Raw genomic sequence first — 26,858 nt, 5'->3', positions numbered from 1 at the left:
TTTTCCTAATAATAATTGATCTTAGTTGCAAGAGACTTTAGAACAATCTGTTCTTTAAATAAGTCTCTACTTTCCATTGTTTACATCATGAAGTCACCACAGTCAACGCCGAAGTCCCAGTCATCAGATGTGGTGGCGGTGTCATCATACTCAGCGAGGGCCTGTTCGTACGCCGCGGCCTCGTACGCTGTCACGCCGTCCAGCATGGAACACGCCTGGGACACGTTGGTGTGGTGCATGATGGGCATCGCGTGGAGTGCAAAGTCCTCGCCCTCCTGCGACCACATCAGACCTGAAAATAATAAAATATATGTCAACATGTAAAATATAAATGGATATATTGAAGTTATTTTTCTGACACACAACATCGCTAAGCCATTACTGAATGTACATTTTAGAACTCTTCTCTTCACAACATTTTAAGTCTTCATAACCCCACGTGAGTAGGAAAAGGCCAAGGAGACGATGATGATCAAGTAGTACATAATCTGTATAAGTGAACATTTACGACGACAATCACAGCAATACCCCGCACAATGTTGAACCTCACCAGCCTCTCATTATTATTTAAGGTGACGATATTATCACGAGGATTCTGGAACTTCACCTATCTAAAAGAATAAGAAAACTGAAAAGCTAGGAACTATGATGACAAAAATTCTAACTACAGAAAATTAACAAAATCACAATTCACCATTACCGATTCCTTCTCGCAGAGCAGTAACCGCCGGCAGTACTGCGGACATAAGTATTAGAAGGGAATCAGTACTTACGGCCATTCCACACACCATTGGGCTGCGTCGCCCAGCCCCAGCCCTGGCCCCATGCTAGCTCGTGCCCGAGCTGTCCCGCCAACGCTACAAAACGGAGAATTAGAATGCTATGAGAGACTCACGGCCGGCCTACGACGGTATAACCTAGCCCTGCGCGCTCGCCGTCCTCTCGCCAGCACTATGGAAGAAATGTGAGATGTGATGTACTCACGTCCACTCCACACGCCGTTGGGCAGCGTCACCCAGCCCCAGCCTTGGCCCCACGCCAGCTCGTGCTCGAGCTGTCCCGCCAGCGGCACTTGTCGCTTGATCACCGCCACCAGACCGCGTCCCTCAAGCGCACTCAGCGCACTTCGGGTACTCCTCGTGTACATTTCTGATGACGTCGCTACAAAATACAAGCCTAATAAATATCTACGTGGTATAAGTCGCATTGACGTGTGATTCAAAAAATGTGTGTGATATATACTACTATTATAGTTTTTATTCGATGTACAATTTTTTAATACCACCAAACAACAATTGACAATGTAAGTAATGGACGAGAGTAGTTTTGAGTTTGTTAAATGACGTTACAAATTCAATCAGGGATGTTGAGATTTGTAGACGGCTTCAACCCGAATGTACTTAATTAAAAAGTCTCTCTAAAATCCTTTTATACGAGCTATATGAAGCATCAGCGCTGTATAGAGCTATTGTTTGGGATTTCGGGAACATGGCTTCCCCATTACGAGTTGCGAACTCCCGCTGCAAACTGGGAAAACTTTACCGAGTTGTCATTGTAGTTTTTATGCGCTCGCTTTGCCACTTATAAGGTCTATTAATTAAACATTTTGTTGAATAGGTTAGGTTAACGAGCATTTTAATAAGCTTCATAATTATTGAATAAAAGGGTAGACAACAGTTTTAATGTAGAATTTAATTAGGAGACGAAGATTTTAATATAAAGGATAGAATAGAGTTTTTTACATTTCTATACTACTTCATCGCATCGACCTCCGTCCTTACAATAATAAAGGTTAAAAGGTTCCATTAACTAGTTATGTAGACGAGTTAAAAAATAGTGTTTTTAATTGTACCTACATCGACTTTATCCTATTAACTGCTTGCGGACCTAATTACGGAAAAGTTCTCTTTTGTACAATACAAAACTCGATATTGAAAAGTGAAACACAAGTTATTTCCCTTTGAGGAATTTCCTTTCGACTCAGGAATATCGTAAGAACACTTATATTAAGAAATGTAAAGAACTTATAAAATGAAAGCTTTCAGAATTTTATACTTTAATTTGTTGATGGTGAATTCAGAAATCAAAATAGGCTGCCTAAAGGCATATTAATTTGCATTGAATATACTCCGAAACTACTGAACTGATTTGAAACTATTGGTAAGCTTCACTAACCTCGGGTGAGGTAGACTAAATTTAATACCATTTTTTTAAAATTCCGTAATAGCATAATCTTTAATTCCTTTAGCTTATGATATAAAGGACTCGTTACTTGTTCATGTTTTTATGTGTTGAAATTTAACGTCATGCACAAAACAGGGTATCTAAGCAGGATTTTGCGAGGCCTTAATCTTTATCAGCCGTTCATTACACGCTCCGGTCTGTGTTTAAGTAAAAGGTTTATTGCACGTCGCTATTAACATCTTAAATCTTCCCAGAGATAAGTTGACATTCATATTAATTAATTTAAACAAGCCTGCTTAATGGTAGACATTTAAACACCCCTGGTAAAACTTTGTAGGCCAATTATATCATTTATAGCTACTGTACAAGTAGTTGTTATCTTACTTCTTACTTATCTTACTAATATTATAAATGCGAATGTTTGGATGGATGGATGTTTGTTAGAAGGTATCTCCGTAACTGCTCAACGGATCTTGACGAAATTTTGCCAAAACATACATCTTGCAAAAAAAAAAATAATTTAGTCTTCAAGTGGCATATTCTGAAAACGTATTTTTATTTTTATAAATATCTGTAAGTGTTATAAATACAACCTAAATTATATCAAAAATTCGTTTAATTATTACTGTAATTGAACATTTCTCTTTTATCTCGTAGGCAGGGTGTCGATTAACGCGGCTCGATATCGATTCTCCGGTATTCGAAGCGTAAACTCGATTATTTGCGTTTCGAGTCACTTGTTTTATAAATTGTTGTTCGCTTTCTTATTAAGTTGATGGTAAATCGATTGAAAGTGCGGAAAATTCACAATCGCAATAAGCTGGCTCGAGGAAAGTAAAATTTTAATTTATTAGAATTCTCGTAGAGTTTTTTATGTTGAATTCTTAGTAAGCAGTATAATAACATTTAAATTAAAATATCATAGATAATTATTTTAGAGCCTTTAATGTATCAATCAAGTCACTTAAATACTGCAAAGGAATATACTACTTGACATAGATTTACTGAAGTTGTAATTTTTTCCCGGTTAAACGATGATATTTATGCTGTTGCATAATACCTATCATATAACTATATCTGTATGTACTTACGTCTGACTCTAACAGTTGGCTTCTTGAAGGCAGTGCGGAGGTAGGGCATTGACATCACCAGCTCGATGTGTGGCGGAGGCGGCAGCTGGCAAAGAAACACGTCAACTACTATCAGTACAGTATTGTATATTGCACAAATCTTTTGTTAATACGTTCAGTGCTATCGCAGTGGCATTGAAAGTGTTAATTGACTTAAGCATTTAAATATATTTACATATTATAGTTTCATAAAAAATATTTCAGTATGAAAATGCTTCATATTTTTTTCCACAAGTGTGTTAATATTTTAGCAAAGCAAAAATATTTGCTGAAATCGTTCTGTATTTAACTTTGTACAATATAAATTGAGTACCGAATTGTACCCAATAAGTATGTTAATACTTAATAAACGTTATTAGGGGGAAGTGCGCTACGAATTCCGATCATGCGATTGAGTTTATTAGGGTCCTTATGGGTCTTGCGATTGGACCCTCGATGAAATAGCCATCTGGACCCATACTAATTTGCTCCCTCTGATGTTCAATAACTAGTTTAGTACTATTCTACTCCATAATACCCATATAGGTATAGATTACTTAGAGACTATGGCGATACATTTAAAGTATTATCACCTTATCTGTACTTTGCAATTGGTAAGTACTTTTTTAAAACAGTTAAACAAAACTAACTTACCGTTTTAGATATCGCAGCCACCCACTCCCTTAGTAAGCGTTAACAGAAATACAACACATAAAAAACAATATTTGGAAGACTTTATAATATTACTTTTACACGTGAATAAGAAATTACACAAGTACACGTGTATGAAACGTAAACGCATTATTTTATAATGTAACCAGTGTTAACTACTGCCTTGACCTTTCAAAGATTATCAGGGTACCTGTTATTAAAAATGTACATGCAGTTATTGCTTTAGATATAAGATTACATGAATATTTATAACTCTGGAGCTCACGCTACGTCGGCCACAAAGCGGCCAAACCAGTTGTATAGTAACGCCCTCTTCCGGCAAGCTTCCCACGGGATTAATTCCATTTCAACTCGGCGATTTACAACGCTCAGCGTTACATACATTGAAAACTTCACGCTTCCTTGTATGCATTTTATTTTCAACTTTATTCATTCGTTGCATTTTGCGAGATAATGCGCTGTAAAGGTTTGACATACATGGACTGCTAAGTCGATCTTGATAGTTTCAAGCAAATCTTTGGGCGATGAATAGTTGACAGCATACACGGGTAAAAAAAATTCTGCCGGCTGTACGGCAATGAATAGAATAGAATTGATTGGATAAGATGGAAGAGATAAACATGTAATATCACATTTTGTAGAGCCTATATGCATTGGTATTTTATTTGAAAGTAGAAAATAATCTATAAAGCATACTTTGTCTTAATCCCAACAATTGACGCTTCAAACTATTTTGTAGTTTGTTTTATTACTAGATTTACTACATTTTCCTTATCATCAAAGGCTCGCATGAGAAGTGATGGATTACGAACATTTCCTTATTCCCACTCAGAGACAAGTATCACGTTGCCCGCGGTATGACGGTTGGACCCAATTATAATAAATAATGGTGTGGCATCCCGTTACCGTGTCAAGGACGAACTGTGAACGATACTCGTAATATTAAGCTTTAAAAGCTTTGGTTTTATTACGAGATGAAAGCGGATTTTTTACTTTATTTTACTATGAAAGTAAACGTAATACATTCTCAATGTATCCATGGAAGGCTGTATTGCAATACAAAAATAATCACAGAATCAGAGATATTACGAAAGGTGAAGTTTCTAGTGATACTATGTAACAGATATAAATAATAATTTTGTATTTGAATAACATTAAAAAGTACCAACAACGATGAATATATTTAAGTCCTAAAAGAATTTATTACAAAAACTTGAATTATGTGACATTCAATAAATCTATATATATAAAAGAAAGTCGTGTTAGTTACACTATTTATAACTGAAGAACGGCTGAATCGATTTAGCTGAAAATTAGTGGGCAGGTAGCTTAGAACCAGGAAACGGACATAGGATAATTTTTACCCCGTTTTTTTTTTTTTATTCCGCGCAGACGGAGTCGCGGGTAAAAGCTAGTTTTAGATAAAAAGTGCCATTTGAAACGGCAATATTTCAAAGCACTTAAATATTAAGCTGTAGCGAAAAATGTAACGACAAAGTTTTAGAAATGATGACGTCGTAGTCTATAAATAAAAAGGCGAAACTTAGAAGAATTCACAAACAAGTGATATTCGCTTTATTAGAGGGCGAAAGTTCGCAGAAACTACGTCGTTGTACGAAAATATAACTTGAAAACAAAATAATGTTACTACATAGATGGTGTACACAATGTAAAGGTGTTTTCACATAAAGAGAATTGAAAGAACGTTAATTTGATTCATGGAAATAAGGAATGTGCACCTAAATATTCCGGTGAAATGATCTATCATACATTAATAAAATAAAATAATAAAAAAAATAGATAACAAAAAGTCAAGGCGTCCAAAAATAATAACAAAAGACTTATTTTTCATTGTCGTACGTATAATTAAATTCCACTAAGACAGGGGTGGCGAACCTTTTCGTTACACTGTGCCATTTTTCTTAAAAAATGTCTAATTAGGTCATAGTGACTATGGTGTTTTTGTCTTAGTGATTATCTGCAGATTTAGAGAATGAGATAGATAGTAAAAAAGAAGGGAGAAGGGTATACAATGCCTTTGCCTTACCTCATTTCGGCGTCAGATTTCGCCAACATCCAGACCACATGTCCAGGGTCTCTTCTAGAACCAAGTGCCATCAGCTGGGACAGTTTGGCACCAGGCGGCAGGGCCGGCCGCTTTGGCACCTGACCTGTCCATGTTGATATGGCCAACATTTCCGGACTCTCCTTTACGAGATGTTTTTGAGTTGCAAGACATTTGCCGGATGCGTCCTGCGAAATACAAAACTATATTTGAAGCAAAACCTTAATTTGTTAGTTTTTGTACATGTATTTAAAAAAAATATAAATACAGTCTTAATGAGAGACTACTGATATCACGTTTAATAGATCACAGACACTGGCTTATTATACGAGCAGTGATATCGCCAAAGATAACTAAACTTTGAACGACCGTATTAATTACAAAGCCTAAATTACGTATAACGCAATCAAATAAGCAATAATGGCTCTCAGGCGGTGCTCATCTCTGAGCGAGGCTCGTAGAATATTTTAAAAGCAAGTTGAGTGAGCGCTTCTCTCTAATCGATACCTGATAAGATCTTATCAAGAGGGGTTAACAACATTTTAGATAAAAGCTTTCTGCCTTAAATACGTGAATAAGTTGCAGTGATTTTTTAGTATACAAAATTAATAGTTGCGTTATGAACTAACTATAATGTGTCTCCCGCCTATGTGTTCTTATAGACTATGTTCTACATCTATGCCAGATTTCAGAGAGATACAAGCTGCCATTTTAGAGATACCTTTTAAAAAACATCTATCCATCTATTTAAACCCTCGTTTTATAATATTAGTCAGAAATAAGATGTAAGATACATTTATTTTTGTTTTAAATTATACATTCAGACCTAAAATTTTAAACTCTACCATAAAAATTAAATAGAGTAGGTACAACTGGCGATTAATGCAATATTTTCATTATCTCATTACATCGTCACAAACATCTATCGTGGTTCCATTAATAAAAATCGCAAACTTGCAAGCAAAATACTAACAAAATAAATTCTAAAGACTCTGGTATTGTCAACATAGTGGTTTTAATTGTAAATATTTTTTTCTTGAGGCATTTACAAGGTCGCTATTGAACTTGGAAAGCTTCTGATAAATAAAGTTTTATTTTTTAGGATTTCACCTCTACGATAAAATAAAGTGGAGCATCTTCCAACATTCTCTTTCCAGTGCCAAAGAAGCCTTTCATGTATCTCTTATTCTAATTTCGAAAAAAAAAATCAATACAATTTTGACAATATTGTGATAATACGATAGAATTTTGTATGACTTGGAATTTTAGAAATTACTAGCTTTTACCCGCGACTCCGTCCGCGCGGAATAAAAAAAAAGAAAAAGAAAACGGGGTAATAATTATCCTATGTCCTTTTCCTGGTTCTAAGCTACCTGCCCACCAATTTTCAGTCAAATCGATTCAGCCGTTCTTGAGTTATAAATGGTGTAACTAACACGACTTTCTTTTATATATATAGATATATACATATATACATAGATAGATATATTAAACCAAGTCCTTGTATTATTTCTTGAAAAATTATCTACTCAATGCATAGATATTGACTATTCTATTGAATTTCTTCATTCAATTGAGATCTTTAGTTTGTCTTAAACAAACTTTAAGCTCCACGAAAGCTGCAGGTTGTGAAATTGAACGGAGACTTCTCTGTCGGCACATGAATTGGAAAACTTTAAAGCTTTCATTGAGCTTACGTGAAATCACTATTGGACTATCTGAACAACTTCAAACTGGTAAAAGTAACTACGTCTTTTGTTTTTCATCTTTAATGGCTTTTAATTAAAGACTTACAATATCCCGTGATTTTTTTTTATTATAACATAATTTAATAATATGGTAACACTTAATCGAAGAAAAACAAAAGAATTGTTACAAACATCTAGGAAGTGAATTATAAGTGAAGGGTGCTCCGACAACACAAGCATTGTAGAACATGAGAAGAGCCACTGCGATGACCTCGGACACTTCACACTGTCGCTTCATGAATCAAGGTAAAAACCCATTTTATGATTTTTATAATTGTTTGGAAGGTTACTTATATATACGATACACAAAGCATCAAAAACAGATGTCGTTACCCTCCTTCATTATAATTATACTAGCTTTTACCCGCGACTCTGTCAGCGCGGAATAAAAAAAAAAAAAGAAAACTGGGTAAAAATTATCCTATGTCCTATTCCTGGTTCTAAGCTACCTGCCCACCAATTTTCAGTCAAATCGATTCAGCCGTTCTTGAGTTATAAATGGTGTAACTAACACGACTTTCTTTTATATATATAGATATATAGATAAGATAGATATAACGTGCACATTAGAATGTCTTTTACTTGCAGCATTTTATTTCGTATTTATAATTTTTGCTTATGCAAAGAAATATCTTAGTGTAAGTTTGACAAACTCGCATACGAGAGCTTTACCTGTTTTGTAATTTAAAACTAAATTTCTCACTCGTAAATATTTCTCGGTTTTCTCTGATGAAATAAAAGTATTAGTTTGTGTCTTTTTTAGATATATACTAGCGGTCAATCTCGACTTCGTCAGCGAAGAATTTTAAAAAGTAGCCTTTAATATGCCAAAGTCCCGTCAAAATCCTTTCAACCAGACGACTTACAGACAGACAAAAAAATTTTAATATTTTTTTTGTCATCTGCAACAGACTGTCCAATTTTTATTAATCTGTATATAGATAAATGAAATATGTCAACGTGTATTTAAAGCATAAATACGACAGAAAATGTGTCAATATTTCTTATTATATACCTCTCGTACATGATAAAATACGTGTTGACGTGCGTAGTCTCTGGGAACATAAAATAGTTTGCGATAGTTACCACTTCTGTTTTAGTGCCGTGTACCGCACTTAATTGTGACGTTAGCTTTATCTCTGAACACTTAACGATCGATTAATCAAACGATACAACTTTTTATATAATTTAACATTGACTTAAGTTTTAATAATTAAAGGACTTTCTATAGATTCTCTGTATCTATGTACACTAACAAAGAGGAATGATTTTTAGACATTTATAACGAAATAGCTGCCCGCATCTCCGTCCGCGCGGAATTAAAAAAAAAGACTTAATAATTAGCCTATGTGTTCTTCCCGAGTATGTTTTATATCTGTGCCAAATTTCATCAAGGTCCGTTGCGCCGTTTCGGAGATACCTTCAAACGAAACATCCATTCATCCAAAAATTCGCATTTATTATTAGTAAGATAAGATTAGTTAGATTATAATACTAGTAAGATTAACTCAAATACTGCTGAAAAGATTTTAAAAATTTCTTTATCATTAAAAAGCTACATTATCGTTAAATAACAAGGGTTATATTAAGTAAAGGCTTAATTGCTAGGGATTTCATCGTTAAAAATTCTTGTGTTTAAATTATAAAATAAAATTAAACGCTAAAAAAGTAAGTTAGCGTTTGATTTCATTTTATAATAACAAGTGAATAGCTTTATATTGTCGAGAGGTTTTTATACCATGTAATGTAACGATCACGAAGAGTTCTCAATAGTCTAAGATCCGTGGTAATGGAGTGTCGAGTTTGACCCCACAGTTCGAGGGCTCTTAATGAACGCTGCGTCGCATAATACGGGCAAATGAGAGCCGAATAATCTTCGAGAGCCTTATACAATTTTATTTTTCTAAATTATCGATATATTTGGTAAATTCTGATGTTTCTTATTTCGTCCGAATATTTTTATCAGGGATGTCCGCAAAATTTTGTTAACTACCACGCAAGTTAAACAAAAAAAAACAAACTTGCACTGTAACTAATTTGCACCAGCTTGAGTATCTGTTTTTATCTCAATTATTTTAAAACTAGTTTCTTGACAAAATAGTAAATTCTTCTACAAAAAAAAAACACCATTTATCCGACAATCGGCCGTTTGTTAAACGGCACAGAAAATATTACAAGGGAAACGTCTCGTGTAAACTGATTTCGCATACATTTGTGACACAAATTATAAGCTTAAAGCTTTTATTTTGTTTTACATTTCAAATTAAAAAGTATTGTATTCTTACTTTTATCTACCACAGCATAAAAAATCTTGTATCTGTTAGTCTGGAAAAATTCAATATTCCACATATTTATTACAACATATAGATTACTTTGAATTATACGATGGCTTCTCAAACCATAACCATTTGTAATAATTTGTAAGAATTTGTATGTCCCATCAAAATGAAAGCCTTATAAACATAGAAACGTCCTATATGATACATAACGGCAATTACATTTCGTGTTTTATGGGATATACAAATAATTTTTCGAAAATTATGTGTATAGGTGAACGTGAAATTGTACAATATGCATACATATTCAAAGTACTTTTAGAATTTTTCTATTTACGTAAACATTTTTTTATTATTATTTTTAAAACTGTTTCCGCGCTTATCTAGTTACTTGTAGAGGTCGCGTCTACTAAAGTTATTATAACTTTTTGTCGCAGTAATCCAGAGCGAGCGCGCTTGGGCGACCAACTGGATGTAACTCGTTTAGTGCGAAATGGCTGACTCCGGGACATTGGGCACCGGCTTTGATTAATGTGTGGCCGTACCTTGCGACAAACTTTATCTTATAACTTCGTAAAGATGCTCTGAAGTTAGAGATTTATATTTTATAGATTTGGTTATCTCAATTTACAGTGGTAAAATATTTTGTAAGTGGAATGCAAAAAGTTTAAAACAAATTCAGAAAATAGGTACATCTCTCAATTCATATTTATATCAATTTGTATGATTGCTTCCAACTAATGGAAGTTGCTTGAATTTATGTAAATAGTTATTTCGTCTAGTGGGGTCGGCAGTCGACAGCGAGCAAATACAGAAAGTATCCAATTAAATAAACGAATATATTCGATACTGCCGCCGCCAGCGCCACACCGCGACATTCGCCACATTTTGAAGATTAATATTTTATCTGTGCCCATGTCACCGTTCCACTTGACAGAGTTCAGTTGTTGACCCAGTTTTAACTGGACCAGTGCAAATTTGTGCCTAGACTTTCCGACTAGCATTGAATATTATTTAAAATTTATATTTTAAAATTTTAATAGAATAAAGTTAATATCGGTGATTTTTCTTCATAACTTATCCTATACTTATGAAAAGTTAAAAATTATGACTTAACGTAGCACATTTTAGTTACATAATAAACAAATTATCTTTCATTAATCTGATCCCACGATATCAAGCTGGTAATAAACGACGTGCTCCGTCGAATATTCGATGAGTTCAAGATGGACGCCAGCATAAATTGTCATCAATAACATGGCAGCGTGGTGCTGCCGTTGACATCTGGCTGAATGACTGATGGCGGGAAAAAGTTAGCAAGGTTGTTTATGGTATAACAGATTTATGATATCGAATATGAGATGTAAATTTATTAAGACTAATAATATATTAATACTGACTGTTATTTATTCTATTAAATGCTTATGTTATGTCCTTGCCTCCCTCTAAGTTTTATTCAAACGTATTTAAAAAAAAAGTTTAATACATTTGTTTCTACAGTGGAAACCCAGAACTACATTGCAGAATACATTCGGACTGTCAAAGCTATAACTTTTTGTTATCTTGATTGATATCTCGTCGAGTAGAGATCAGATCGTGTCCTCTCAGAGACACCTGTCTCGCTGAATGATTGCTCTCACTTGGCAAGGAATAAATCAAGACCGTCTTCCGAATAACAGATATTCTTCAAGAATATAGATCGAATTTATAACTTGAAAAATAATTTGTAATATATAGATCACTGACGTCATTCTTTGATCTAATTTCAAACAAATAAAAAAGGCAATTTTTACATAACCTTTTGAATCAAAACCTTGAGAGATTTTATTCATTTTACTTTTTCTATAGGTTTCAACTGAAAAACTTTGTAGAAAGGATTCTGAAACTCGCCATTGTATAAATTTTAAGGCGCAAAATCTTTTCAGTTTATATAACTCAGAAATTCTAAGAATTTATATATTTTATACATAAGAAAAAGAAACTCAAATTATAATGTTTTATGAAAAAAAAATTTGAAAGTAGCCAGTGATGCTGAGATTTAAAACATTCTGTTACCAACTTGAAGTAAAAAAAAGATCTTGTAAGAAACGACAATGGTACGAATAAATATACAAACACACACACCTGTAAAAAAACATTAAAGTCCAGTCAGTGGGACAAAAATAAGTTTTAATAAATAACTATTTTGTTAACATACCTTGAACCAGGCCATTGTAGAGTCGTCGTAAAGGACCACCCATTCTTCCGACCACGAATTCCATAGGTATTTTCCTTGGAAATAAAAAAATAAATTAAATTTATCTTATAAAAAAATCTGACAATTTTCAAGTGTAAAAATGCGTTAACACAGAAGCTACTAATCCTTTTTTGTAAAAAAAAAAAAGCTCAATTAAACAACTATCAATATCAATTCAGATAGAGTAACTAAGTGATGAAAAGATATCCAATCAAAAGCCGGCGATTAGATCAGTACGGAAATTAGCGGGGGATTGATCTACTACGCCGCCTGTCACACATACGGATAGGATACGATAATTATAATGCTAGCTATGATAAAGCTAGCTAGATATGAGCGCGGATCAGTTAGGCATAGTGCTGCAGCGTCCAGGCAGAACAGTACTGTTTTCATAATCAAACAAATGAATGCAGTTAATGATCTGTCTGTGTCGTCGTGTGAAAGCATTATGAGGCCCGCGACGATCAGATACGCGGCTGACATCAATACTAATGTACCTTTCAAATACTACACACATTGTGATATAATCTACATATATTTGTTTATTGTTATTGCTACATATATTGTTGCTTGTTTAAATGTAATCGGGAAACGAATCATTTGATATCTATTAACATTTGTTTGAAAAGAGAAGTTGTATTACCAGCTATTATGTCTAGAAAAAAAAAAAGGAAAAAGATAAAGACAGCTAGAAAGATCAATTATACCTATCAGATATGGTTAAATACGCGTGCGTGTGTTTTCCCTTTCTATATAAAAAAAACTACAAAATATACCTAGCGAGCAAATAAAAAACATTCAGCGGTAGTCGTTAACATAAGTGTTTGAAAGCTTCCATTCGATTCGAGTGCAATTAACTTAGTCGCGTTACATCACTACGATACGAGTCGAATATCGATACAAAATCGGTATCGACTTCACTCGATTCAACGACTCGTTTTATTGCACGAATCTCGAAGTCGTAACTCACAAGCGCGCTTTGATAACTGTAGTACGTATTTTATTAAGGTTGTTACACACACGCGGTGGCTCTCTCGTTTCATTACATCGTGAGTAGACGGCGTAATTATGCTGTGTGAAGGGTGCCGTAAAATGGATACGAACATTTTCTATTGTATTTTAGTGGAACCGATGTTTGACATCGCATTTTTTACGTTAAAATCAATAATAGTTGTAACAGATTTGTATAGAACACTATTCGAGTAATTTTGTTAATAGCTTAAAAAATATTCTTACGTTTATATCGTAGCATATAGCCTCCCTTGACTTGTGTGCCGCCGTGTTCTGAAACAAATAAATGTGTCATTCCATGGAATAGAGAGTAGAAAATATAATACTTTACTGCGAACTGACTACTGATTTCATTTAATCTCTAGTATTCGATACCAAGAGGAGACAAAAGTTACTTCCAAGTCTTTTGAAAAATCGCAATAAGTGAAATATTGTTTTAAGCCTTTAAGGCGTAGTTCTCCAAAGTCACCCACGACTTAGCTAGTATCCAATAAATCAGTTCGATTTAATACTACATAGAAGCATCGACAAGTATCACGTGTCGAATAAAACAAAGTCGCTTTCTATAAATAAGTATTTAAGGGCAGAAAAAAAGAATAAATTTAATCTTTCGAATAAAATAGCAAAAAAGAGTTCTCGCATCGTATAATTCAGCAATAGGAATGGTTAGTTGATGTGTTGAGGGAATGTTAACAAGGGCCTCTAGTTGGTGGTAAACAGGGAAAATTGGCGCCAAGGCGGTCCCCGCCACGGCGCGGAGCGTGCCTGGAATACTTGCACAGAAAGAGATCACACGAGGCAAGCAACAGTGAATGATATATGAAACAAGATAGTCTATTCGTAGCGATTTTATTTTTATACATTTGACTTCTCAGTTATACCAATATTTCCTCTTATTTTTTTTTAAATAACTAGAATTCGTGCACCATCATACTTGATTCACAGCGACTTAACCTTAAACTTTACTGCCGCAATTAGTCTTAGCATTTTGTTCAATAATCCAGTTCTTGATCTACACTGGGGACTACAAGACTGTATATACATTGTTTATTTATCAATTAGATATGTTACACAATATTTACGCAATGTGCACCCTCTGATCGCTCCGCGCAATGAAAGCCGCGCTTAGTTGCCGGCTGCTACGGAAAGCTTTGAACGCTAATTTATTTACGTTACGACACCGCATTTTGTTTTGTTTTATATAAACATATTTCAACAACATCATCGCAACTTAGATAGAATTCTATGGGTAATCGTTCCTGGATTTGCAGATCTTCATTCCATGAGCGTGACCAAGGAGAGGCAGGGGCTTAGCTGCTCCCCGGGAATCGAAACTACTTTATAATTATGAGGTGCCTATAATCCCACACAGAATAAACAAAAACAACTTGTCAGTTTTTCATTAGAAATTTTTACCACTTTTGGAATAAAAATAAAGATTTTTTATTACTAGTCTCCCTTATTTATGGCTGGCGACGTTATTTACATCATTAATATTGTCCATCGGGACTATATTACTTATATATATGTATCGACCTATATATAAGTAAACTCATCTTACATTCAACAAAGTTACATATTATTACAAATATAGTTACACTCTCGACTTGTATGTACTACACAGACTATTTCTAAGACACTAGATAGTCAGTTCTTGAACAGAATGCCCTTTAAGTCTTATTTTTGTCGTATCTCAGAACATTCAGATGATATCACAAGAAACTAACCATAATATTATTAGAAGCAATAAAGTTTCCTAATACCGAGAAAAGAATCCCGACAACGACCGCTCTCAAGGCCGACGTTATGTACTCGTCTGTTTATTTGTTTATCATCGCTTCTTTCAGATATTAAAGTAAAAAGTACTAGTAGAGAATCTATTAGTGAAAATTTTGTATTGATTTTACTTACACAAAGACGTTGTTAAAGTAACCATATCATGATTCTGCAGTAAGTCGTGTCAGGTTTATTACATTTCGTAACGTGAGAGAGAAAAAAGATATGTATAAATAGGTGAACAAAAGAGACATCAGTTTTATAAAAAATCGCACAGAAAATTAAATGCAAATTTCAATTCAGCAGCAAATTTCAGCAACAAGAGTACAAGCGAAACAGTGAAAAAAACTGAGAAAATTCACCATCGTGTTGTGATATGAAACAAAGCTAAGCATCGCATGACGTAAAATGTCTTCTCGTGAGTTATTAATTGTCCCCCAGGGCATCAAGGCAGTACACTATTGTTCTACATTTTTCGAACTATACCGCGACTGTAGTTGTCGACTGTAGTCATAAAATTGTTAGTAAATAATAAATATTTATATTATTTAAATATTACACATATATAAATATTTTTATTTAACTACGATAAAAATAAAGTGTCATCTCTCTCTATGTCTTCGTTTTTGTAGTGATTTTTAGTCATTGTAAATGGAAAGTGTGAATGTGCAGTGCCCTAAATTCGCATCCCTGCTACGTCCTATTGAACACAGTTGTGTTTATTTTATGAATAGCAATTGAAATTGAGAATTCAAAACATTTTGTTCAATAAAATACCATTTCGTTTATATCATTCAAAGTTGGTAATATCATTCTATATCAGAACACATCCGTAAAACTCTGAGGGCACACGATCCGCACTCGACTGCGAGTGGCGTTTATCAACATATAAGGCCCACGTTTTCTTTTATTATACACACACATGTATCGGAAACACAGATTCAAATGACTACTTGTTTTGAAATATACTTTGTGTTTTGTAGAGGTTTCTGTAGTTTTACACATTAAGCACAATATCCCATGATTAAAAAAAAATCAGTGACATTTTTACACATAAAACGAATATAATTTGAATAATACATTAATGTAGTCTTTTTAACAACAAAAAGTAAACTCAAAACATCTCAAATTTCCGAAATAAACTCTGTTCGTATGGAAAGCTGTGTCTTCTTGATGTTTTCTTTCTTCTTGCTTTAAGTTAATAATGAAAAAACTGACAAACTGATATTGTGTGTATATATTACTGGTAGAAGGAGCTAGTATACAGTTTGAACATAGCAACCCTGAAGTTCGCTACAGGTTGTGTCAAAAACCATTAGCATAAAACCAATATCAGGCTCAACAATTCACGTAGACTTTTTATAAAAGTTCTCAGCTTCCGAAGGAATTTTATCCAATTTAATAGCTTCTTATTTTGGGTACAATGTCCTTTATTAACTGTGAGTTTCTAAAACCAAAACCTCTGTATAAAACATATCGTAGAGTAAAAGCATAGACAACAGTACGATTTAAACGGAGATTTTGATCTTAGAAAACCAAGGTAACAAAAATATTATATAAAAAGTAATTTTGTATTTTATATTGATCGTAACAGCTAACTATGATAATTAACCGCCGATTAGCTGATTAAAAAAATAAGACCTAAGAATTTTCAGTGTACGAATTTAGGACAAACTTGTTCAACTACAGACTATTACTGGTATATGTTATGAATCAATTACAGTAAATAATAGAACAAATAAAATATTGAAGAATATTAAGTACCTAAATAAAAACAAATGCTTTTTTCACTAAAGTTTTGACAATTTCAAAAAAAAATTGTAGCATAAATCATTGGTTTACTTACAAGGCTTACTTATAATAAAACAAAACGTGTATTTGCAGTTTTAAAAACAGGAGAACTAGGGTCAGAGGACAAAAGCGGCGTACAGTTTTATTGGAGTCGCGATCGATCTGGTGGCGTCGGGCCATGTCGGGCTGTGCCGCAACGCGTTTTTACTAAAGTTTTTACACTTCGCTACTGACACCCGAACTATTCAATCCGAATCGAATGAAAAGTAATTGGCCAAAAAGCTCCATAAGAGGAAAAATAAAATAAACACAATATTTGTATTTAGTAAAACCGTCATCAATGTATTGTATCAGTAGTTTCTAAGAAAATAGAAAATTGATCAAAGAATATTCAGACTTTAAAGTACCAACACCGTTTAAGTACCTTGAAGTAAAAAAATACTATACGTTTATGTTGCCAAAGAGTAAAAGAAGTCTTTTTAACAAACTTTCGACAAATGAGGCTTTATTTCAATTCCTTAGCCCTCCTTTTAGACATTTTTTTTTATTTTCACTTAAAGTAAACAGTTACCTTATTTTACTACCATAAAATATAGTTCGACAAGGATTTTGTGGTAGTCTGAAAAAATGTGCACTAACAACGTCATCTTGACAGCGTCATATTTTAACCAATGAGGGTGCGGCAACTGCACGGATTAATGTTGCCATTTTCATAATTTCGAAATTGCATAAAAAATATCACGTATGATTGTATCACGTGTAGGTTAATTTTCTTGGTGTCGTAGAGAACACTTTCAGAGAAGTTATAACATTTTTTCTCACTGGTAACTCTTAAAACTTGTAGGCGCTACCTGTCAATGTCAAAAAACTACCATGAGATCCTTATGGGACTATATTAACAAACATAAATAATTAAATGTCCATTTAAGCTTCATTAACCACTACTTTACGTTTAACAATATTGTTATAAAAATATAATTTTCGTAAATGTTACACAATACTTTATTATAATGTATAGCACTTACTAAAATTATTAAATTAAACGTAAAGTGGTATTAACTTCCGCTTAATCCTCTGTTATCTTCTCTTCTTATTGAAGAATTGACGAAGGTCTACTGATTGCTTCTTGGAAGTATTTCTCATACTTCCGGGAAGCTATGAGAAGGCCGACATCTGTTCTCTTGAATACTTCAACAAAATTCTTCTGTCTTGAAGCTTCGTTATCCTTCCTTCCTTCGTTATCCCCTTTTTAACAACTATTACGTATATAACTATATGTTTTATATGTTATAATGGGTACACAAGTACATATATCTTCATATATATAGGTCGATCTCGAGCAAATACGAACATGTATTCCATGCATTTTGATTTGCTTCCGGTATTTGTCTTGAGACTTGGTACACATATTCGCACTTGCTCATGTACCTATATAGTGTGTACTCATCATTACACCAATATATGGCAATATTTAGCTAGCTATGAATTTACTGTTTCTGCTGCGGAAACCTATGTACAAATAATGTCATCTTTGTTTTTAAGTAGAGTATGAGCAATATTTCTTTCGTATAGGCGTTTCGTCAATGGAAATTCACCGTAATTGAATGGAATAAATTAATATAGGTACGAACATGAACTTATGGTTACAATCTAAGCGTGGTCTTTTTTAACATGGTGAAATAGCTACTAATATTCGACTCTATAGGGCGAAGAGTCGGATTTTGTCGGAATATATGGATTTTGTCTTGTATATTTTAAAGGTTACCATAGCAAACTAACAAAATGTTACACGCAGTCGTTAAATATTAATTCGGATGAAGTCAGTCATACGCAAATGATTTGGTATAGATCTATATATCTATCTAGGGCCGTCGACAAGCCAGACTGCGCCCTTGTTTTCCCCAATCTTGCAGGGTTTTTATTAAATTAGGTGTTTTGTTCTCCGCCAATTCGTTTCTCCGCGCCCGCAACGCTGCGAGATTCATGGTTCATTTTTAGATAAATTCACTCTGGGTAATTTTGTTTTTACCTTTTTTTGCTTGTTTATTAGTTTATGTAGTAGAGTATATTCAAATATACATATGTATACGACTATTGTAAAGATATTTTTCAAACAATATGAATAAACTGTGAAGATATTGAATCATATTTTGTTTCGCAATAAATATAATTTACAAATTAGTGTACAATGATAAATTTGTTAAAATTACACTTTTACCAATCTTTTTTACTGTTTTACTTATGTACGTTCGAAATTCTGTTTCATTTTTATACACCACAATGGGCTCTTGATGTTTGGCAAAGTTCCTGCAAAAAATGAATGTTTACTAACAGCTTTGACTGGTGTTTGAATTCGTGTTTCACGTTTAACTGGGTCAAGTTCACGTGTTTGCGTGCTAGCGTGTTTGCGTGCACCCAGCCAAATCTGGCAACCCGGATGAGCAGGTTTATAGTTTACGACGTGACATTTGAATTGACGAAGAGAATGCAAATAAACTCCTTTGTCCTATAACATTAGCTTAGCCGCCAAGAAATTACTTAATACGAAGATTTGTTTCGTACATATTACATTGCGTTATTCTTTTACATTCGCACCTTCTTACACACACACGATCTTTAAAAAAAATCTAAGGATTTGGGCTGAAACATTCCAGCTAAAGGTTACGTTTTAAACAATAATGAAAACTGTCTTCTTAAATGATACAAAAGTATTGAGTCAGCCATTTTGCTGCTCAATAATCCAGTTTGTAAGTTAAACATAACAAATTGTGTTAGTGGCCGTCGCACTCACCAACCCTCCTTGTAACATGTCTGTCGTCTAGACCGAGTTTCTAAACTATTTAGGCGACGGATATTGAACAAAACCTTTTATTTTATGGAATTAGTAGAGTATTAATCGATTAGACTTTGAATTATTTAACGTAATGAGATTGAATGTGAATGGTTTTAAAGGTAGAGGAAGACCAAATAAAGTATGGATGGATTGTGTGAAAAAGGATATGCGTAGGAAGGGGGTGAATTCAGATATGACGGCTGATAGATGTATGGAGAAGTAGTACATACTGTGCCGACCCTTCATAGAGATAAGGGCAAGTTGATGATGAAGATTTTAAAATGGTGTATTTTAAAATGGATTATTGATCAGGTAATATGTAATGCAATAGATATTAAGATAGAAAGACTGATATTACGTTTTCGCAATAAACTTCACCAATATCAAATGAGTTCTTTAATTCATCTAGACTATTCCTCTTCAACTCAACCAATAATATTCAAATAAAGCTGAGAGTCGTCCAAACTAAATTGCAATTTCACGTTTCTGTTTTCACGTTTCCATTACGACTATCCTCCAACAATATCTGTTATCAATAAAAAAGCACTCATCTAGCGATAACATTTCCTCTAATATCATGTTTATCAATATGTAATTATCCATTGAAGATTCTTGTTCCGATCTTTACTAGCGTACAGAATAAGACAAGCAATGGATGACGTGATATGACTTTAAAACTTTGAAACTTTCAGCTCAGTAGAGAAAGATCTATCGAGCTTGGTTTTATGAATGAATGTCGTTCTTTTCCTTGTGTTTTCGACACTACCAATCTGTCCTTTGTTCCAGCTATACGAAATAAGATCATTTTAAATATATAATGTGATTTTTGACGTTATATTTGTTAGACTCAATTATTTAAAACAATTTGGTGCAATTGCATTAAGAGATTATTGTAAAAAAACAATTGCAAAATTGAAAGCTTAGCTAAGCTAATAGGCAATTATTTAATCGTGGGTTTCTAATACTAAAATCCCTGTATAAAACATATTGCTATCTCTGTTTTATCAAAGGTAATGAAAGGGATGATGATATGTTTTATACAGAGATTTTTATTTCAGAAACCAACGGTAAGTATAATATTTTTTTCCTTTAGGGAAATGAATGTGCATGCTTTCTAATATCCTTGCATTTTATTCCGTGTTATTTTATTTGGGGTCATATCATCTTCGCCTCTCTCAGTTCGCAAGCATAGCAGTATAAATTGGATTAGGATGCCGACCTAGTTAATTCTACTTTTTATTGCTTCGTATTTTAACTTAATAATTTCCATGTCAAGTGTCAAATAAAAATAATATTATGTTTGGTTACAATTTTTATCATTAGATATAATTTTTAACAAATTAATAGAAGGTTAAATTAGGACAATAACCATTGCTACTTATGTCTCTATTCATTCTCAGACAAAGGTAACATATAGCGCAGTGAACGTTACACATTGTGTTGATATTCTCTTACAGTACGTACATTGCCGCGTTGTATCGATCTTGCCTGGTTTTATGAATGGCTCCCCCCTCATGTAGGCTCCTGCTTCCCCGAGCCCCCCACCATCTGGGGGCAGTGAAGTGAGGGGCATCTCAATATTGCTGAGTCGATTTGCGATGGCAACATTATCTAAGCAATTGCTTTAAAAGGTGTTCGGATACATTTTTGGCTCAAGTGTTATGTGAACTGTAAGTTGATACAGCGAATTAAACTATGTTAATTTAAACTTTTTGATACCCCCATTTAAATAATGATGTTTTAATTAAGCAAGTTAAATAAAGAAATACAAAATACCTCACCAATATTTATCAAGAAGAAGGAAAATGAAGAAACGCATAAATGTAATGGAGAAATAGATAAACAAAGGAACATTCTTATTAAATAATTTTATAACTTTATAACAGTCACATAACTGGTTAATAGTTTAATTATTAAAATACATATATCCCGTTGCTTGTTCCAAAAATTATTGGTCTGTGTTAAAGAGCCTTATTTATACGTTTTTTTACATCGAGTGACTCCCTCGACAGTCAAATTGGCGTGCCACATTAACAATCGCTGCTGTTTGGCTGATGAAGTTCCTCAATTAGTACTTGTTCTGCTATTTAACGATAATTCAAACGTTTTTTATTATTTTCACCACATTCGGAAATGGGTTAATTACTCTAAATAGTAGATTAAGTTTTTTAATCAATGATTAAATATAATAAGTAAAGACGATTCGTTATCGGTTCTTTTATAATCCCACAACAATAGTACAATTAAGAAGGATCAATCATCATCAGCTCACTATACGACCCCACTGAGGGGCTCGGAGCCTACCCCAAGTTAGGGGGTGACTAAGCCATAGTCAACCACGCTGGCCAAGTGCGGGTTGGTTGACTTCACACATATCATTGAAATTCTTCTCAGATATGTGCAGGTTGCATCACGATGTTTTCCTTCATCGTAAGAGCGTCGGATAAATGTACATATGTAGATCGAACATCGAAAAACACATTGGTACATGGCGGGATTCGAACCCAGGACCTGCAGATTGCAAGTCAAGTGCTTGCCCCTGAGCCACCGACGTTCTAAGAAGGATCAATGATGAATGGAAAATCAATCAAAATTGTTAAATTATCACAGCTTCCGTCAATTTATTGACAACCCGAAAATTTCATACAGCAATGGATTTTCTAATGCACTTAGGCTAAGCAATGAGCGTACTTTCGGATAATTTTAAAGTTTTTGTAACAGCGATACAGTCACAGGTTTTTTTAGAAATTAAAAAAAATAATAAGTAGCCTATGTTCTTACAGAATATGTTCTACATCTGTGCCAAATTTCTTCAAGATTCGTTTAGCCGTTCCGGAGATACCATCAAACAAACTTCCATCCATCTAAACTTTCGCATTTATAATATTAGTAAGATAGTTTAGGCCAGTTCTCTAGCGTCCACATAACATCATTCCAAATTTTCATAGAAATCTGTGTAGCTATTTAGAAACGCGTAGGAAACATATATAAGTACATTTCTTTATAGAAAAATAAGTACATATAAACCCACCTACATAAAGTATAAAATAGTATTCTAGGACATAGTAAAGAGGTTCTTGTAAAAGTTACGAGGCGAAATGTTTCCGTAGCCGTGGCCCTGAAGTACGTGACCTGTGTCTCAGACATAAAAGCTATCTAGTTACATCTCACATCGCATAGCGTTGTCGAGGACGGGAACGTATAGCCTCGCTCTCCTTATTGTTAGTAACAAAATATATGCCACTAAATAACCTTTGTACCATACAGTTTTCATTTAAAGTAATGATATATTTTTATTTAGTATTAATTCATTTATTTATGGTCAACATCTTCCTGCACTTTCCCCTACACAAACACATAATATGGACTACTCTACATCTCCATCGTCTTATCTGATGTCACTCCCTTCTTACGCATATTCTCTTTAAATGCATCCATATTAACTTAGGCCTTTGGGTCTTCTCTTAGTCTGTGTAGCCCGCATTCAATTTCATTTTATTCTTGTTTATGTTATTATCTAACTACTTCTTCCATTTCAATGTTATTTATCATAATTTTTATAAACTGTACTCATATTTATTCAAAGCCTTACGTATTTGTTTGTCTTTTATATCCTTATGTACCTTCTTAAGATTACATAAAATTTTGTACAAAAAATCGTATGGTACATTTTTGAAACATTAGCAAATTTTTTTTATCGTAAAATAAATAACGGTAACAGCGACCACTTACCATGTTCATCTTTATATTTTCGACATAGGGAGAACATTATGTTACTTGTTCAGCAAGACAGCCGCGATGCGTCTGGAAAAGAAATAATTATATCAACACCAATTATTATTCATCAGCGGTTCTCAAACTTTTTTGCCTTTTGAACCATTTTGGGAAGCGAAATAATTAACGGAACCCTAGATTCTAGGTTTGATTATTCTAGGCCCTAGAATTTGTAATTGTTTTCTTGCGTCACTCGTTCAGATCGCTTCCAACTTTTTGTAGAAACCTAATAGTATCCCTTTAGTGTTTTTCAATTACAGTTAGTTTCTATTTTCATGGACGCCCAGAAAGGTTTCGCGGAGCCTCAGGGTTTCGCGGAACACACTCTAAGAGATGCTGTATTAGACTAAGACAATCAGAGCACAAAAGATCATATTGGCTGATAGGAAAAAGAAACAAATAAAGTGGTCAGAATGGATATTCGGGTCTTATAAATTCACGGGAAAACGTTGTTTCGATTTACTTAATCTTAAGTACAGCTTTATTTACTACCTAAGCAATTTATAAAGTGCTGTCGTAATTAAAAGCGTCTTTCGTTACTGAAGTAATTTCTAAAGCGATATTTTCAGTTTAATTGGAACATTAAGACATTGACAATGATCAATAAAACGGTTAATTATTAATTATTTACAATTAGTAGTCTTCTAGCAATTTATTTCAGTGTGTGTAAGTAGATACATAATATACACACACTGAAATAGACTGCTATTTATTGAAATGGAATTACATAGAATTTTAAAAAGTAAATATCGTCCCTTAGCTAACAACACCGCATAACTCATTTTATCAACTTTACAGGAGACGAAAAAAATCGTTGGATTTTTAAGACATTTCTTAATAAATACGCTATTTAGCGATTAAGAAATAATTGTTTCTTTAGTTTTTATCGATTTACTCTATTTCTTTACCTTTCAATTATCATGTGAGCAATAGTTAGACGTGGAATGAGCAGCACCATCTTCTGGCATTTAAATGTGAAAACCCCCAATTTTCGATTTGAGCGGTGTTGTAAGCTAAGGGACGATATGTAGTTTTTTCTCAAAACGATAGCAACGAACGCTCTTGTTTGTAGCTTGACAACTATATTTTGTTATTGTCAGAGAGAATATTGCTGATAATTTGGGAAGGAACCATCAAAATACCGAATGTTCACTTTATAATTTGCCTCCTGATAAAGTGAGCTTTAATAAAGACAACAGCCATTAAATGTTGTTAATACTAAACGGCACAAGCAGCCTGTCGACTTTATTGTTTCGCTGAATGTCATAATTCCTTGAAAGGCACTTGACACAGTTCCCGTCTCCTAGTGCAGTTCCTAGGTTAAATAAAGTGGTGTGCACGGTATGCGCGGGCCTATAATATGAATGTTTAACAACTAGGCTGAGTATCTACAACACATAAGTGTTTGTTATGGAGAAATAAACTATGTTTTGATAGTCTAAAGAATTACTTAAAAAAAATTATGTATAGTTTAATTTTGTTTTTTATTATCGCTAACGATATTTGTACGATATTTGACAATGAGATTTCTTTGAACTGAAAAAAATGTTAATAGAAACGAAATCTCCAACACATCTTGTTTATTTTTCTTTTAAATACAATATTTGTGTACAAAACATAAAAGATGTTATGGCGCACTTAACAGACAAGGTCGCAAGCTTACATAAGTACTGGTAAACTCTCGTGTTATCCCACTTCACTACACAATAACACAACTCTCGCTTGCCCTGCGTTGTTAAATGCGACGTATAATTGAAGTAGGCTGTAGTTCTGAGCATATAGAGTTACTACTGCTCATTGAAACTAACCTCAATTATAATTTGTAACAGGAATCATATTATTATTAGATTTCACGAAGGAGGGGAAGCCTAGGAAGAGGATATATCCTCATTATGTGCGTCCCCTCCTTTGTCGATTAAAGGTAGGTAACGCATCTGCAATTGCGGATGTCTATGGGCAACGGTCGCTTTGCTATTTAGGCGGACTCAGGTGACCGACCGCTTTCTCGTTTGCCACCTTATGATATAAAAAATTGCAATGAATTTTAGGTATAAATAAGTCGTACTACTATTAACTTACATAGGAACGGCTAAAACACTCACGTACTCATATCCGGTGTCGGCACCGACTAGTTTCGAGCCCATCGGGGGCCCTTCATTAGGGTGAGTGGGACTGGTATTATTTCGCGGACGCGTACTACTATATTAGTAAGTTGAATCGAGATGGCAGCTGAAGGGTTGTTGTGAATCAATTATGAAACTTGCGACTTAAGTTGCCTTTGCCCTATAAGAGTCCACCAGTTGGATAACTTTTCAAAGACGTCATTTGTAGGTTGTTTACAATATTATAAATAGTAACTGGTATAACGTAAGTGGATGTTTTTTTAAAGAAATCATGTCACGAGAAGTTTTTTCGTGAGTTAATTAAAAACATTTTTAACTTAATTAAGGGTATACGTAGCTTGGAATTTCACAAGCGATGTCGACATGTCGCTCCCAGCCTCCCCGCCAACCCCGCCTACCCCGCACACCTCGAGTTGTACTTAAATTAGAAAGTTTGAAAGAATTTTATGATATTTTAAAGAAACAAAATAATAATAATCATATTTGAGTCTTTCCAATTCCCATTCCAACATTAGAATAAGGATAATTACACACTCGTAAAAAATCCCCTATATTTTACGTCGTTTTTCTAAACTGTTCTTGTTTTAGATTTATTTTTTTATTTTTAAATAAATTCTTATTTTTTCATTTGGCTTAGAAGTTTTCTTGATTGACTTAACTTGCTTTTCTTTTAATTAGTCATTCTTTATCGAAGCTTTACACCTTTAACTAAAACTTTCAAGATTTGATGTAATATTAGTATGAATATTAACTATATTTGTAGAAAGATATCCCGTAGCGGCATGAGCTACGGCGTAGCTGAACTTGATTGTCTGGGGTTTGATTTACCGGACTAAATGTAAAATATTTTTTTATCCTTATCTTTATATACTTTGATTTTAAATATATATTACATATAAATGGGACGAAATAAAATGTAACTTATAAATAAAAACTTGATAAATTTTAATTTAAAAATGTATTCCTTTAGATATAACTTTACATGTTATAAAAAATAAAAAACTAGATTATTAAAGGTATACAAGAACATTGCGATTCCCAAATTCCGCGATCTAGACACAAAATAGAAATTCATAAATCTAACTAATACAGAGTTTAGTGTACACAAACCTGCGCTGATCTACAGTTCCCTTTCCACGGTACACTCCAAACCCATTATCAGTCACTAACCAGAATCAATTGTTTGTATGGCTACACAGCACTAAGTGAGGGAAAAAGTTTATCCACATGTGTTGAGGTGAAAGCGGTTGCTACGTGCTC

The 26,858-nt window shown here is 33.8% G+C and overlaps 1 protein-coding gene across 3 annotated transcripts; it reads right to left on the bottom strand.

The window, feature by feature from the left end:
* On the bottom strand, positions 1–26,858 carry LOC106716157. 3 transcript variants are annotated; one of them, XM_045681930.1, is made up of 10 exons: positions 26,709–26,858; positions 23,434–23,505; positions 13,527–13,574; positions 12,252–12,325; positions 6,013–6,218; positions 3,948–3,975; positions 3,276–3,360; positions 985–1,161; positions 774–857; positions 1–292 (listed from the first exon to the last, which is right to left on the bottom strand). In XM_045681930.1, exons 2-10 carry the CDS (start codon positions 23,468–23,470, stop codon positions 81–83), a joined length of 951 nt encoding a protein of 316 aa, XP_045537886.1. In that variant the 5' UTR covers positions 23,471–23,505; positions 26,709–26,858; the 3' UTR covers positions 1–80. The 3 variants fall into 3 exon arrangements, with proteins under 3 accessions (XP_045537886.1, XP_014365095.1, XP_045537887.1); XM_014509609.2 differs by lacking the exon at positions 774–857; XM_045681931.1 differs by lacking the exon at positions 1–292 and having other exon boundaries at positions 646–857.

This window comes from Papilio machaon, chromosome 17 (assembly GCF_912999745.1).
Source record: "Papilio machaon chromosome 17, ilPapMach1.1, whole genome shotgun sequence".
NCBI lineage: Eukaryota > Metazoa > Arthropoda > Insecta > Lepidoptera > Papilionidae > Papilio > Papilio machaon.
The sequence above is the reverse complement of the archived record's forward strand: the minus strand, read 5'-3'. Positions and strand labels throughout refer to the sequence as shown.

What these genes read in the sequence shown, in the direction of transcription:
- LOC106716157 (XM_045681930.1), bottom strand. Translation starts at nt 23,470, where the DNA reads ATGTTCTCCCTATGTCGAAAATATAAAGATGAACATG. An exon ending in AAATCTGACGCCGAAATGAG is followed by an intron (nt 3,976 to 6,012) that starts GTAAGGCAAAGG and finishes ACGCTTACTAAG; the next exon opens with GGAGTGGGTGGCTGCGATAT. An exon ending in TGGCTGCGATATCTAAAACG is followed by an intron (nt 3,361 to 3,947) that starts GTAAGTTAGTTT and finishes TTTCTTTGCCAG; the next exon opens with CTGCCGCCTCCGCCACACAT.